Source organism: Talpa occidentalis, unplaced genomic scaffold, assembly GCF_014898055.3.
Source record: "Talpa occidentalis isolate TD23 unplaced genomic scaffold, MPIMG_talOcc4v2.1 talOcc4.16, whole genome shotgun sequence".
NCBI lineage: Eukaryota > Metazoa > Chordata > Mammalia > Eulipotyphla > Talpidae > Talpa > Talpa occidentalis.
This window is the reverse complement of record NW_023601653.1, coordinates 12,989,352-13,004,447: the sequence shown is the minus strand read 5'-3', so window position 1 is coordinate 13,004,447 and position 15,096 is coordinate 12,989,352. Positions and strand designations below refer to the sequence as shown.

The following is a 15,096-nucleotide window of genomic DNA, read 5'->3' as shown; positions in this document are numbered from 1 at the left end:
GAGCTAAACTGTGAATTATTATAGTCTATTTAGAGAACACTTTAACTTCTATGTGATTCCATACATAGGTTGCAGTAGAGTCTGTGCAATCACTAATGTGATCCCATACATTAACTGCAGTAATGAAGCCAACACCCTGGCTAAGAGCTCTGTCAAGTAATGTTAACTACTGCGGCCAGTATAACTAGTCCTCATGCTCTAAAAAGTTTATTTGGGGCCTCCCTGATAGTCTAGGGGTTAAGTCTCAGCACTGTCACAAGTACAGCCTGAGTTTGATCTCCAGACAGGGAGCTAACACACATGGCACAGCAGACCTCTCCTTTTTCATCCTCTGCTCCCCTTAGACAGTATATTTCAGTGGATCCACCTGATCTGCTCCCTACTCTGTCTCTAGTGAACCCTCTCACCCCCCACATGTCTGGCCTACCCCAGCTCTTCTATGCAGAAAAAAAAATTAAAGTTTATTTGCATTAGCCTCAAGAGTAATATAATCATTAGTAAAGCAGCCTTTACTTAATCTTTAGTATTCAAAGGCCATGTTGATTCTAAATCTCAGGCCAGAAATTTGGCAAACACTAAAATCTTATTCTGCTCATTTTCTTTTCAAAAGAAAACTAAAAATCCCTCTGTAATCTATTCAGGCCTGTAATAGAGCAAGATGGGTAATTTTTTTCTAAGTGTACATCATCTTCCTTAGAAAAGAACACACTTCTGCACATTCTGTATAGTGGGGGTTGAGTCAGAAGCCCAGCACACTTTCTCCTTTCTATTTTCCCTAGCCTAATTGTATTCTCTAAGCATTTGTCCATATGTAAGTAAAAATTAACCATAAGCATCATATTAGTGGATATGATTAGAAGACAATGGCTGTATTATGCTCTTGTTTCATGAATTTTAGATGCTTTTTTTTTTTTTTAATTTTCACTTCACTGAAACTGGCATGTATCTTACAACTAACGGTCTCCCAATCACTTTAGCCAACCGACACTCCAATGTAGTTGTGTGTGAATCACCTGCTGCCACCACTGGTAAGATTTAAAAGTGCCAGCATCAAGCAATTTTACTTTGACGAAAGATGTTACTCTGTCTGATGAACATCCCCTTGGTTTTGTTTAACCTCAGGATTGTTCTCCCAGGCCAATGAGAATGTGTCGGGGTTATCATTGGTCATTCTTAGCGAATAGGATGTGAACAGAAATAAAGCAACTAATCTCAGCTTAACATCTACTGGGGGAGAAAAAAGGTATTCCAATGAAAGGTACAAGTGATTCTGGGTCATCTGTGCTACTACTTTCCAGCAAAGACATGTAAACATAGACCCTGCTTCCAGTTTTTGAAGTGCTCTACAGAAATGATATAAATAACATCTAATAAGAATATACTTTCCATTTACAAAAAAGTGCCCATGCCACTTACCAGATTGGGATCATAGTATGCTTCCTGAGTTGGTGGAATGTTGTGTAGTTGAGTGATATTAGGAGGAAGCATTTTTGAGCAATTTATTAACATGTGTTCGAGACCTGTTAAATCCTAGCAAAGAAAAATAAGAGGTGCTTAAACCTATGTGCATTGTAAGTAATGATTGTGGTTATTAAAATAAAAATTATGTGACAGTCTCCAAAAATTATTTAAATACTGCCTTCAAATAGCCTGACCACACGATTCTTAGACAAACCCTAACAAAGAACAGGATGGTCCAGGGGCCCAACAGTGTGTGCCTTGCACCTAGATTCATCTTGGCACTCACTGCTGAGGAGTTTCCTACTCCTGGGACCATAGGATGCTAGGGTAGAGGGGACAGTGCTGACATCTCCAGCCAGCTAAACACAAAGCCCGTAAATGGACTTGTCACAAGATGGTCCAAAAGAACAGGTGTGGTCTGGCTCTTTTCTGAATAACACTGTAATAATCCCTACTAAAACCCTAAAAAAAAAAAATCCCATAAAATACAAAACCTGAAGTTAGATTTTAATACTCGCACTGAAAATGGACTAGTTGTGAACAGCCTGATTAAACATTAAGAAATACTTATACTTGCATTAGCTATAAATGGGAATAGCAGGGAAACAGAAATTGTAGGGGAAAAGATAAAGTATCACATGGTTTAGGGGGGAAAAATATAGCACCTGTAAACTTAAAGGCAGGTCATGAATTCTGGTTGCCAGTGTTCGGATTTCTCTGTCAGATAAGACACCAGATTGGTCTGTATCAACTTCATCGAAAACTTGAGATATGTTCAGTGGCTGAACTGCACTCATGAGATAGTAAAAATAAGAGAAGGCAAACTGCATATCCTCAGAATGGCGCACTTTGTGGAAGGACGTCTTATCAAATTCTTCAGGGAACCTGTCCAAATATAATACATAATGAGCTCTGGATATTCAAAATATACCCAGTACCTAATGTTTGTGGGGTCAGAATCTTTTTTCTCCCCATTTACTTCAATGATACCTTCACATATTAGATACCCCATATTAGAGACATCAATTTAAAGCACAGCCCAGATACAAATCTCAAGCGGCCTCGGCTATGAGCACATGGAGACTTACATATCCTGCAGTTCTTGCATAACTATTCGGTCAATCATGTGAGGCATGTGTGCAGGGACTTTCCGAGATGTGAATCCAAACTTGCTGTTTAGAATCTTATTGACATATCGGAGGGAATCTGCAAACGTATCTTTTAGTTGCCTCCCAGTGTATTTGCTATCAGCGAAGTATGCCAATTGTGTCTTCAATGACTCTTCTTCCTGAATAGAGAATTCCACATATCACAGCATTACGTTGAGTGCACAAGTGTACTTTGTGAACAAGAGATAAAGGTGTGCTTTTATGTAATGAGCTGGTGGCTAGTCACTAACTGTACATGAGGGGCAAGTGAAATAGGCACCAAGGTCACTTAAGTATCCTGAGAGCAGGACAAAAATGAACTTCAATGACATTATCACCAACATTGGCTTGACAGCAACATCTGGGTGATGGAAGTTTATTTATGGGGTCTTCTTTGAGATTTCCCAAGTCAACTCAATTCAACCTTTAGAAAATTTTTAAGTAAAATTTGATGGTACCTTCAATTTTTGTTTCCACGGTGACATCAAAGCAAGAAATAACTTTAGTTTTGAATTCAAGGTCTAGAATTCAAAATTGCTTTCACAATGTAATAGTGTTAATATTATAAGATGTAAAGAGTCCTAGCAAAACCACTAAGAGGCAAAATTGAATAGGCAAAGAATGTGAACACATTATACAGATGGAGTATTTTGCTACTCAAACTGTTCAAAATGTAAATAGATTGGTATTAACTTGTGTTGGTCAGCTTGTGGGGAAACAAGGACTCTTGTGTAATGTTAGAGGAAGTATTAAGAGGTGCAACATTTTATAAGGACTCAGTCAAATTTCATATGCTCCAGTCCCTCCCTTTAACCCAGTAGTTCCCCCTACAGGAATAAAAACTTCCTCAATAGTAAGATATATGTACAAGAATACTTATTGCAACACTCTTTGAAACTGCAAAACACTATAAATAATCTGTAGGTGTTAAGAGAACAGTGGCATTTACCATGGCAGTTTACCCACATATTATTGTAGTAGATCAGAAGAGTAGTGTCTTGCATTCTACAGAAAAATACTGGAAGGATACCCACCAAACAGTGGATAGTATTAGTTCAACTAGAGAGATCAAGGAAGGAAAGCAGGAAAGTTTTTTCTCTTTTAACTGTTTCTTTTGGGGGGATTTTTTTTTTTTTTTTTTGCATTGCTTGCAATTTTTCCACTGGCCTATAATGCCTTTTTAATTAAAAAAAGAGAAAGTGAGAAAATAAACCTATACAAGAATTCTGCAGTCTTTCATTCAACAATTAGTAAATGCCTACCACGCCAGATACAAGGTAGTTCCTGAAGACACTGAGAATAAATCCACCACTTCCCTCCCTTCTTTCCCAGCCAAACACTGGGCTCTGCTTCCTTCACTGTCTGCTCTGGCCAGAGACCGCAGGATCTTCTTAAACTATCAACTCTGACCCATCCTTCAAAGGTCAGCTTCCTTCAGAAGTTTATCCCAGTTACTACTAGGCAAAGATAAGAGATTTTTCCCTGTGGGCTCCTTGTTTACACCTCAACAGAGATACTTATCACAAGTGACAATTATCTGCTGACATATCTGTCCTCCTAACTTGCTCTTTGTGTCTTCCATGGTCTACTCTTCTGGCATCCCTGGCAGTGAGCAAGGTAACAGCTCTTGGGGACATACAAATGACACCAGGCATGTGGTGGCCAGGGCACGGGAGGAAGAGCGTTCCAACTGAGGCCTGGCTCACGCTGCCTTGCTGGTGTGCCATTTGGTAAGCTCATGAACTTCTCTGCACCTCAATAAAGCCAGGAAAATATCAGCTCTGAGGGCACAATGTAAGCAAAGGCATTTTTTAAAACTCATAACACAAGATAAGATACCATCCCTGTGCTACCATTCAGGATTTGCCTCAGGCTGAATCCCTTACTTAGTCATACCTAAACAGTAACATGAGGGGCCCTCCCTGGTGGCACTATGAAGCAATCCACAGCCTCGGCAGCACAAGTTCAATCCCCAGCCGGCTAGGGAGCAACCCACATGGAGCAGCAGACCTCTCCTGTCTCGCCCGCTGTTCCCCTCAGCAGTGTATTTCGGTCAGTCTGCCTGTTCTGTTCCTCACTCTGTCTCTGGTGAATCCTCTCAAACCCTGCATCTCTGGCCTGTACCCCAGCTCTTGTATGCATAAATAATCAATCTTTAAAAAAGAAAAAAAAACAGTAACATGAGGATAACAACAGCAGATCCCCTTATGAAGTATTTTTATGGTTAACGGTTGCTGGGCCAGTTAAAAGAAAGGGTAGCAGAGAAGTATTTCATTCTGTGGCTGCCTCAGGGAAGGGCTGAATGAACAGGAGCTGTTATTACAATTTACAAGGTTATTTATTTTTCCTGAGCATGGGAAGAAATAAAGCTGGATAGAACTTACATCAAGAAGATCTTGGAAATACTTTTTTTTCTCCCATGGCAAAAAGCCCAGGTAGCCGTCCACATAATGTTGCAGTTTTCTTCCAGGTAATGCTTCATTAACACCTATGTGACTTCTAACATTTTCCTCCATTCTGTTTTTCTTTTGTTCTTCCCCTGTGACTTTCTTTTCATTTGTTATGGGCTTTTCCAGGGGGTCAATCAGAGATGAGAGCTGCTCTCGTAATACACTTGCGCCTCTGAGCTTTTGGGTCTGAGAGTCCTGGCGTGGGTTCTGACTACGGGGGTGGCCATCCGCTGCTGGGGAAGTCATCCTTTGTGATCTTTTAGATATTCCTAAGCTGTCTGGCAAGTTGCTTTTGTGAACCCGTTTTTCCAGCGGGGTCTCCAAACTGCCATTTCTTTGATCTGTTACTATAGCTTGATAGATTTTCATTTCACTTGCCGGTAACTTCATCAGGAAAGACCTCAGCAAGGCCGCCTTGGACACATTGTACCCCTTCATGGTGATGTCCCCAGCTTCGAGCTGCAGATCCAAGTTGTTAAGACTCAACTGGACCTCTTTTGGAAGGAGGGAAATATTTACCAGGGGAATTTTCACCTCCTCCTGGAACCTTCCCGTTGTATTCACATTGTGTCTCCTAACCTTTGGGAAGCGCTTTTCTTCAGGAATATCCTCAAACAGGACTTCTACCTCTGGAAGCATTGTGGGGCTACCCAAACTTGGGGGAGACTTTTGGGTTGTGGAATTCAGTTTCGGTTCCTCTCTTGTGTCCACCTCTATTGCTATCTGGATTTTGAACTCTTCGTTGTTTGCTTTTTGAAGTGTGAGGTTAAAGTGTATTGTGGTGGCATTCATTCCACTGTGCATTATGAGGTGGACGGTTTTCCACTTATTGGCAATAGAAGCATGTCGAATGATTGGATTATCACTATAGGTGCCTTCGATTCCTCTTTTGGCTATTTCTGCAAAGCTGAAATAAGGTAGGCATTCACCTTTTGGAATAATATAGTGAGTCTGGTTTGGGAGAAGAGTTACTTTATATAATTCATGAAAATGATCTAGAGAAAAAAACACAAACACGACTTTTAAAAACTAGGCATTCCCCCCAATTCCATTTTCCTTTCATTCTTGGGGTTTGAGTTTCCTAAGAGTGACTTTAAATAACAAAATAATCAAAACCTTAATGTAATCAGAAATTTTTAACACAAGAGCTCCCTTGGGTAGGCTCCTTTTACTACCTGGGGCAATCACAACTATCAACAGGGAGGCCAACTTCAACACACTTCAGAGACACAGTGTGATTCTTGGCAGCAAATTCTAATGGTTGACTTCCAATTTTCATTCATTTGAAAAAACACAACTTTCTGCCAAAACAACCTCTCTTAATAAGTGATCAATGAGTATTAAATAAGCTATCAATCCAATTAGAAACACCCTAGAGATTTATCAGTCTCCTTTTATTGTTTCCAAATTCAAGCTTCACCATATATTTTAAACAAAGGTCACTTTGCTGAGTCAAAATATCTTCCCTACAGCAGTAACAGAAAAAGACACAGTTTAGTATCTATTGTTTTCTAAAAATCTGTGTCCTCCTCTTACTTCTAACTCACAATCAGTTTGAATGCTAGGCTGGGAAAGTGATACACAGAGAATAATTTTAAAAAAAAAAAAATCCTTTCTACTTATCAAGGATTTTTACTCCCTTATTCTTAATATGTTTCCAGAGCAATAAATATACCTTGCCCGCAGTCACCAGCATCAAACCCACAGGACAAGACATTGCAGGCTTGGTCACAGAACTTATCAGCGAGCCAGGAGTTTGCACATCCTTGGTTACAGTAAGAGACACTGTTGATTCCGCCACCGAATTGCCAGGGCTGTCCGACTCCAATGCTCCCGGTGCCTACACCTCCTGCGATATAGCGACTCCCTCCACTGTTACCTGCAGCGGGGCAAGGAAGACAGAACCTCACTGTGACCTTGAAAAAGACGGTTCTTCATTTCTTAATAACATTTTCAAGAGTGATGCCAGAATTTCAGTCAGAAAAAGATCACTCCATTCTCTGGCATATGACTTTGCATAGCTTAAGAAGAAAACAAACTGAAAGGGTCGGGGGAGGCATCATTTCACAGTGGGCTGGGCAGGAGATGACCAGGCTTGGTACCGACTAGATGTGAACCCTAGAAGTACAATTAGGTTCCCTTGTAATGCCATTGTCCATAGGTTCTTCAGAAATGCAACTCTGAGTCAAACTGATATTTAACAAAATCACAGTAAGTACATTGGCTGGGATGATTACAATGAAAAAAGGTCTTATAAACTTTATAAATTGGAAGGCAGAAAGTGTGAAAACTTGCTAATTTCAAATGTTCAAATTTGATTATGTAAGAAAGGGAGGAGACAGGCTGAGCCGGTGTTTATTTCTTTCACATCTCCTTGGCACTTGCTGACCTGTGGTGACCTGTGCTGCGAGTCACCGGCCACCCCATCAGGGCCAGTCAGAGGGATGACTTGTTCTGAGGCTCACATACGTAAGCTATTTCTGATTTTCGTATTTTGAATAGCAAGAAAAGGCACCTGCAAGTACAGGCCAACAGTGGGAAATGCCTGCAGTGGCTAAGGTGAGTGAATTGGCCATGTGGTGGTTTCCCCTGCACGGAGTCTCTGGAGTGCTGAGAGAATGACACCTGAGCAACACTTCCCGGTCACTGTGCATGTTCGGTGACGATGAGGAACAAGATGTTCCAAGAATGAGAGCAAACCTCCTTGCACACACCCTTACCCGAGCAATCACCACCATCCCAGTCACAGGCTGAGTTATTACAAGCCTTGTCACAATAGCCGTCTTTAATCCAGGAGCCGGGGCAGCCCTCAGCACAGTTGGGCACGGGCCATGTCAAATAAACCTACCATAAAACCAGAAGGAAAATGAAACACTTTTAAAACTCTCGTTAGGGTTCTTTAAAAAGTACAGAACTCAAGTCTCTAGAACATATTAACATTTTCCATGGGCTGTCTGCCTTCAAGGGGCACGTTCTGCTTCAGGCTAGCCTGCCCCTGTCATTTTCGAAGTCCTGCTCTGGTGACCATTCTCACAAAGCACATTTACTCTTTCTTTTCCATTACTCAAGGAGAGTAGGTAAGCCCTCACTCAGCTCTGGATTAGCCTCTTACAGTCTTATAATCTATTTTAAATAAAATAGCAACACTTTGGACTCATTAGTGTGCCAGAGCAGGTGCGAAGTATACCACACAAGTTACTGCTTTTCCATGACAATGTCAGTAATGCCAGTTTTGTGTATTTATGCATGACCTCATCTCAAGGCTGAGAACAGCAGCAGATGAGCTTCGGATGGTCATCTCCACATTTTAGGTCCTGAGATAAATTCAGCACCGCATGTTGAGGGGAAAGCCACATGCTCTCGCATGTTGAGGGGAAAGCCACATGTTCTCTACCCCATGTGACACCCCCCTGACCCCCCGCTTTCAGAGGCTCCATGCCTTTGCATGTTCTGCTTGGAATGTGTTTCTTCATTTAATTAGCTCTTCCTTACTCTGCAAGTTCACTTCCATTCAGATGCATGTTCTTCCCTCTCCCCTCTGATCTCAACCTCCTGTGATCCCTCTCTAAGCACTCAGGGCACAGCTGCTGGCAAAGCAATCACTGTGCACAGTCAGACCATGTGTCTCCACTGTCAAGACACAGCTTAGCTCTGCATCCAGCAGTCCAACACACAGGAGGCACCTGACCAGGGGAGCGGGGCATGTGCACCCTGGAAGAGCAGGGACAGCCACAGAAGTAGCATCGTTGTGCAATGTACATGACGGCTGTGGTGCTCTGTGACTTATAAACCTAAGGGTGTAGGTCTCCAGCTTACCACTGAACTCTCCTAACATCGCTAAGGGTCATCTTATCTCCCCCACACTGCAGACAGGAAGCAGAGGCCAAGTCATTGCCCAGGACTGTCCCACACAGCTGGTTTCCATAACTGTGCTCACAACCACCTCTCCATCCCGCCTCTAAAATCCAGAGTGAGACAGACTGCCTTCAATGAACTTTCATCCATGCCCCAGCCCCCACCACCCCCAACCATCTCGTTCATCCCCTTGACCCTTTCTCCTCCCCATCATCCATGTCTTTAAGCAGAAAATTGAGTCAACTTTCTATCTTGCTGACACTGCAACCATGACTTGGGGTTTCATGGTGATCTTACTTTTTTTCTATCGCTGCTGTAGAAAATGTAGAGTCAGGAAAATGACTGGGTTCTGAGCATCTGAGAATACAGGCAGCAAGAACTACTATTCCTTTACTCCTCACTTCACTGTCCTGAACTGAGCACTCAAAAATACACATTTGATCAAACTTGCATTTGCATAAAGCATTGTATCTGATGATTTCCTGATTTACCATTTATAATGTCTAAATGATGACTGAGCTAGGTACTCACCTTTTGACCTTTGGAATGACTGTAAAAATCATCCGGCCAGACATCCTTCCCAAACATGACGTCATCATTCAGGTAAATAAATTTCTGGGACAACCCTTCGATGCGATGGATGTGACTTTCAATAGCAGGGGAACTAAAGGTAGGTAAGTGGCTCAAATTTTGAAAGATATCCTTTTAACAGAAAAAAAAAAAAAAAGAGTGGATAAGCATTTTTTTGTTTGTTCTTGGTTTTAGAAAAAAGGGAAGGAGATGGACGGCAGGATTTAAGAAAGGTAGAAGCAGAGGTGAGGAAGGTAAGGTGGATAAAATGAGGGATAAATAACTGAAAAGTGGAAGACAGGAAAGGAGGCCACAGCCTGGGGGGGGCTGCAGAGCGCGCACCTGGTGCGTCACTATTGTCACGCGGGGATTGTCCAGGTTCAGCCAGGATGGAATCTGCCCGTTGGTGACAATGAAAATATTTCGGACCCATGGCGCGTGCCGCTCGATGGACCGCAGGGAGTATCTCAGCTCTTCGTTATCTTCAAAACGGCTGGGAGACACGTCTTCATCCTGCTTCGACTGAGAAAAGCATTTGGCATGAAGAAGCACCGAGTGGTACCTCCTTCTCCTGCCTGTCCCCTCTGTCCCATCCGCCAGGGGCCTGGGCCGACTTGGACAGACCAAGTCCTGCTTTTTAAACATTAGACAAAATGCAAAAGCCTCATCCATGTTTAAAACAACACAGGCACATGGCATTTCTATAACACACTATTTAGAAAAGGTTCTTGGATCTGATTCTAGGTCACGTCAATTGATGTTAACCAAAGGCAGTGACTGAAAAATTAGGAAAAGTTCCTCTTTGTAAATCCTTTGTAATCTAGTGACCTATATACATTATTAACCGTGTAGACACCCCCACCACCCACTTGTGTTTTAAAAGAATACTTGCGTCCCCTACCTGGCTGATGGCACTCAGATCCCATAATAAATACGCAGGACTGATGGTCAGTTCTTTCCCATCAATGGTCATGTTCTTCTTAGTCTGCTTACTCAGTTCCTGGAAATCTTTAGGGTTATTCAATTTTAGAAGTGCCACACTGGCTTCTGAATACAACTGCAACTGTAAAATAATAAGAGGGGTTTACAAGTGGAAAAACTGAGACACCTTTAAATTCTCAAGTTTAATCTCAGTACATATATATATATTATATACATATATGTGTGTACATATATATGCCCAACACATTATATATATAAACTAAAGATTAAAATATTTATATACATATGTTTACACACACACACACACACACACACTAGCAAGACAATATTACCAAAAAAAAAAAAAAAAAAAGTCTATGGGTTAGACACATTTCCTAAAGGAATGGGTAGAGGGAGTGGTAGCTATGGATACAAGGCATCTCAGGCCCCCTCTGAAAGCAGCAGCCACTGTTCCACGCCCCAGATATCCTGAGACCAGATTCCCTGGTGTTATATGAAACGCCCCAATTTTCAGTGCTGGCTCAAATATATTTGATTGTCATCCATTCAAAGAAAACATATCTGGTCACCTTTTGGTGACCTTTGTTCTAGAACATTATCAGTGTGGGGGGAAAACAACCCTGTGAAGTGAGTTCGCTGGAACTGGTGGAGCTCACAGCCTGCTGGTGGAGTGTCTGAGCAGCTTTTCTGCCCCCACCTAAGAGGAGGTTTGTTGAAGTGCTTCCACAGGAAGGGATGGCTCCATAGGAAGCACTTGGAAACAAAGCTTCTGAAGCAACCACAAATCTAGACAAGAACATCACAAACATCAAGTTTTATAAAAGGCTCCCTCCCCCCCCCATCTCACCAGACTCCATACCACCCTTGATTCATTTTAAGCGCTAACCCTGTATCAATTTCCTATTTTAAAAAAGCTTTCTGAGATTAGAAAGAGGAAAGGGCTGGAAATCACTAATCTAGAACTACAGCAAAATCCTTCTGCTGAACTGCCTCTTTCAACAAAACCTCCAGCTTTCTTTCTTAATTTATAAAAACAGAAGCGAACCCAATTATTAAGGGCTCATTCTGAGCACTTGTATTTGCTACATGACTATACTTAGCCCAACTATACTTCCTCAAAGTTTTCTGCATTTATGTAGGCCAAAAACTAGAGACTGGAGCTAGAATTTCATTTATATCACTTCTCCTTATTCTGTAGGTCATTATGTATAATGTAGGTCATTATACGTAATGACCTACCACAAAGTGTACACATGTGTGTTGTCCTCCTGATTATTTCCCTTCACTGGGACGGTGCTGGCATACACTAAGCACCCACTGCTGACTACTGTCACTGTAGTTACCCTGCCTCCCAGTTACCCTGCCCTCCCAGTGTGGGGGACAGGGAGGGAGGCTGGCTATGCATGGAGAATATTGGAAGATGTCTACAGCCGCTCCCTGCTCCCTCCCTACTCCCACAGCACCTCTGAGGCTCCCTGGACAGCAAAAAGCACTATTCTAGAGTAAACAAGTGTAGCACTTTAATATTCTAATTCAATTTGAAATTTATGGGGAAAATATCTCTATCTTAACCAAACTGCTTTTATTCTGAGAAACTATCTTGAAACTTCACAGACATCTTCATAATGTAACTAATCAATAACAGGAAGACAGATGGCACAAGTTTGAGACTATGTATGAAAAAGATTTTCTTTGCTGAAATAATCAGTTATCAGAAAAGGGTGCCCTCTCTAGCCACGAGGGGGCACCCCAGATCTGGACATCTTAATTACTCTTAAAAACCTGGAATTTTTTTTTTTTAAAGAAGATTTATTTATTTATGCATACAAGGGCTGGAGTGTATGCCAGAGGCGAGGGAGGGTTTTTGATGATTTCATAATGCACACATCCTAAGGTGGTCAAGTAAACATTCATTTGGTTATGAGAAATTCATTCAAATTTGCTAAAGGAACTATGGCGATAAAATTATAGAGCCAGTTGGAAAGAATATCCATGGAGATAACGCATTTCTATTTTACTGTCAGGCTTCATTCCAATAACCTGAAAGATAGGGCTAAACCCTATTCAGGGTGACATCATTCCAGAATCAGTTGTTATTGCCAGTAACTATTAATATGGGGTGGGAAAAAGAACAAATACGTGCTTGGTATGGACAGAAGGGTATAATGATACATTGTTCCTCACACAGATGGCTGCAGATTTTCAAATATAATCCAGGAATTTACAACCATGCAACACAGACCAATTTTGCCATCTAAAATAAACCAGCCTCGGGCCTCCCCGGTGGCGCAGCGGTTGAGCGCTGGGTTGCGAAGCTGCCCGCGGCCTCTCCGGCGCCGGTTCGATCCCCGGCTGCTCCCCGGCCACAGGAGGAGGGTCCCACATGGCGCGCAGACCTCTCCTGCCGCCCGCTGCTCCCCTCAGCAGTGTACTTCGGTCCTTCTGCCTGCTCTGCTCCCCGCTCTGGCCCTGGTGAATTCTCTCACCCTCCCGCGCTTCTGACTGTACCCAGTGCATGTATAAACAAAAACAAAACAAACAAACCAGCAAACAAATAAATAAAGCATGCCTCTATTAAAAAAAAAAAAAGGTTACTAAAAAAAAATAAAATAAAATGCTTATTTAAAAAAAATAAAAAAATAAAAAAAAATAATAATAAAATAAACCAGCCTCTTAAAACTATGCTGTAAACATAGAAGCCCTTCTTCCATCCAGAATAACCCTAATCTCACACGAAAACAGTTACTGTAGGGGAACCAGTTCCTGGCTTTGTAGCCAAAAGTGAAAACCAAAGGAAAAAAGAAGGATTCAATGGTTAGTTAGTGCAAGCAGGAAATATGGTGCCCTTCACTGTGCTGCTTCTTATTCTGGCTAGGGAACACTGTAATCACACTGCTGCAACATTTCCCTTTACCGTCCGAGACACTGAACTTAGCTGCTGTTCCAACAGCCACAGCTTTTCTTCTCGCTCATTCCCTCAAGCATTTCTTGAGCCAGGTCCCAAGGTAATTAATTCAGACACAAAGGTGAACACACAGCACCTGAGACACTCAAGGCTGGAAGAGGGCCTCTGGGACAGAACCGAGCCCTAGGTGGCTCTGGGGCCACCGGCCTTGTCCACGAGGAGCCCAGGAATGCAAAAAGGCTCAGCTGTTCAGGTCCTGAAGTTTAGCACTTAACAGCTCTTTCCTCCCACATGCCTCAAAGTACCTCAAATATTACACACTCAGACTGAGCTCAGGGTCTCCTTCCTTCCTTCCTTCTTCTCCCCATGAAGCTCTGAGCGCAGTTAATGCCAACAGCTAGCGTGTCACCAGGTTGTGTTGAGGGGCTCTCTCACATGTTTCTGGAACCATTCTCATCATTGGCACTCCTGCTGAGGTACACATGGAACCCGACTGGCTAGCTGGACTATGGCAGAAGTGACCAAACAGGTTTTCCTGCCTCCAGCCAACCTCTTATCCAATCTCTACCTGCTACACCTTTCCCTAATAGGTTCCTAACAAACAGATCAGGTCCTCTTCCTCCTCCTGAAGAGGCTTCTGGCCTCCAGGATCAAGGTTCCCTTGCAGAGCTTCTCAATCAGACCTCAACCTCGGCACCAGCAAAATCCCTGACAGGGCTCTGGGCTCTAGAACAATGGCCTTTGTTCTCTGAAACACGGCTGACTTGCAAGCCTCCGGTCCACTGCTCGGCCTGGAACGGCCCCCCTCACCTTTCTCTGCTGGGAGAACAGCTGCTATGTTCAAGGCCAGCTAAAATGCTCTGTTCTGCAGAGCTTTCGTGGCCCCCAGCACACCTACAGCCCATGGCACTCTGCATAAGTGTAGTTATTTGGAAGTGATCACAACCCCAAATTCTTTAAGTGTTTTAGTCACTCAGTGATCCTTAGCACACCACAGGCACCCCACGGGCATTTAATAAACACTATCTAAATGGACAGGGAGTCCAGAGATAGGAAATTCCCTTTTCGGAGCCCTCATAATAACACCAGGAAGTGAGACGTGAGCAAAGTCACTTGAAGAACTGGGTTCCAAAGCTGACATCTTCTTTCTCATTTTCTCTCCATACTCTTAAAAACCAGGGGTCCTAATGCCTGAAATTGATCATAAGTGTTGGAATCTTGAAAGTGGCCTGCAATGAATGTTGACGGAGAATCAGCTGGACCCCCCCAGGAGCACTGGCTTCCAGAGACGAGGCTGGGAACCCAGACAAATCTCCCCCGGGGAGGGGAAGACTGGCTGATACTCCTTGTTCAAGGCGCACGCCACGTTGCCTCAGGCTGCGTGTGGAGAGCAGGGCCTTCTGCTCTCCTGAGAGTTGGCTGAACTCTGAGCATGATGGGCCGCGACAGCAGGGCCCTGCATTATGTGAGACGTGCTGTGCTGACTGCTCTGTCTCCTATGCTCTTACCAGTTTTATTTTCGAAGAAAGGTTTTCTGGCAATTTTGTTTTCAGCTGATTTGTTTCCTTGAAAGTAGGTGGAAATCCACTCAGGAAAGTCAAGTCTTGCATTAGCACCAATCCTGGGACTTCTTTATCTGTTGTCTAAAATAAGATGGGGAAAGGAACACACAAGTCACTTTCCACAGCATCAGGCTGGTGAAAACTTACAGCTGAGAAAACTTACGATGCTCTATTGCATCATGCAAGGTTCAAAAATAAAGATT

At 42.8% G+C, this 15,096-nt stretch overlaps 1 protein-coding gene across 1 annotated transcript in view; it reads right to left on the bottom strand.

Moving 5' to 3' along the window:
• GNPTAB (N-acetylglucosamine-1-phosphate transferase subunits alpha and beta) overlaps window positions 1–15,096 on the bottom strand; it is a 54,283-nt gene that overhangs the window by 6,678 nt on the left and 32,509 nt on the right. Inside the window, exons 7-16 of the mRNA XM_037513778.2 lie at window positions 14,840–14,974; window positions 10,386–10,547; window positions 9,827–10,006; window positions 9,446–9,616; window positions 7,780–7,903; window positions 6,735–6,938; window positions 4,994–6,054; window positions 2,550–2,749; window positions 2,127–2,346; window positions 1,417–1,530 (exon numbers count right to left, since the gene is read on the bottom strand). Coding sequence (XP_037369675.1) covers window positions 1,417–1,530; window positions 2,127–2,346; window positions 2,550–2,749; window positions 4,994–6,054; window positions 6,735–6,938; window positions 7,780–7,903; window positions 9,446–9,616; window positions 9,827–10,006; window positions 10,386–10,547; window positions 14,840–14,974 — 2,571 coding nt within the window. The remainder of the gene's footprint in view (window positions 1–1,416; window positions 1,531–2,126; window positions 2,347–2,549; window positions 2,750–4,993; window positions 6,055–6,734; window positions 6,939–7,779; window positions 7,904–9,445; window positions 9,617–9,826; window positions 10,007–10,385; window positions 10,548–14,839; window positions 14,975–15,096) is intronic.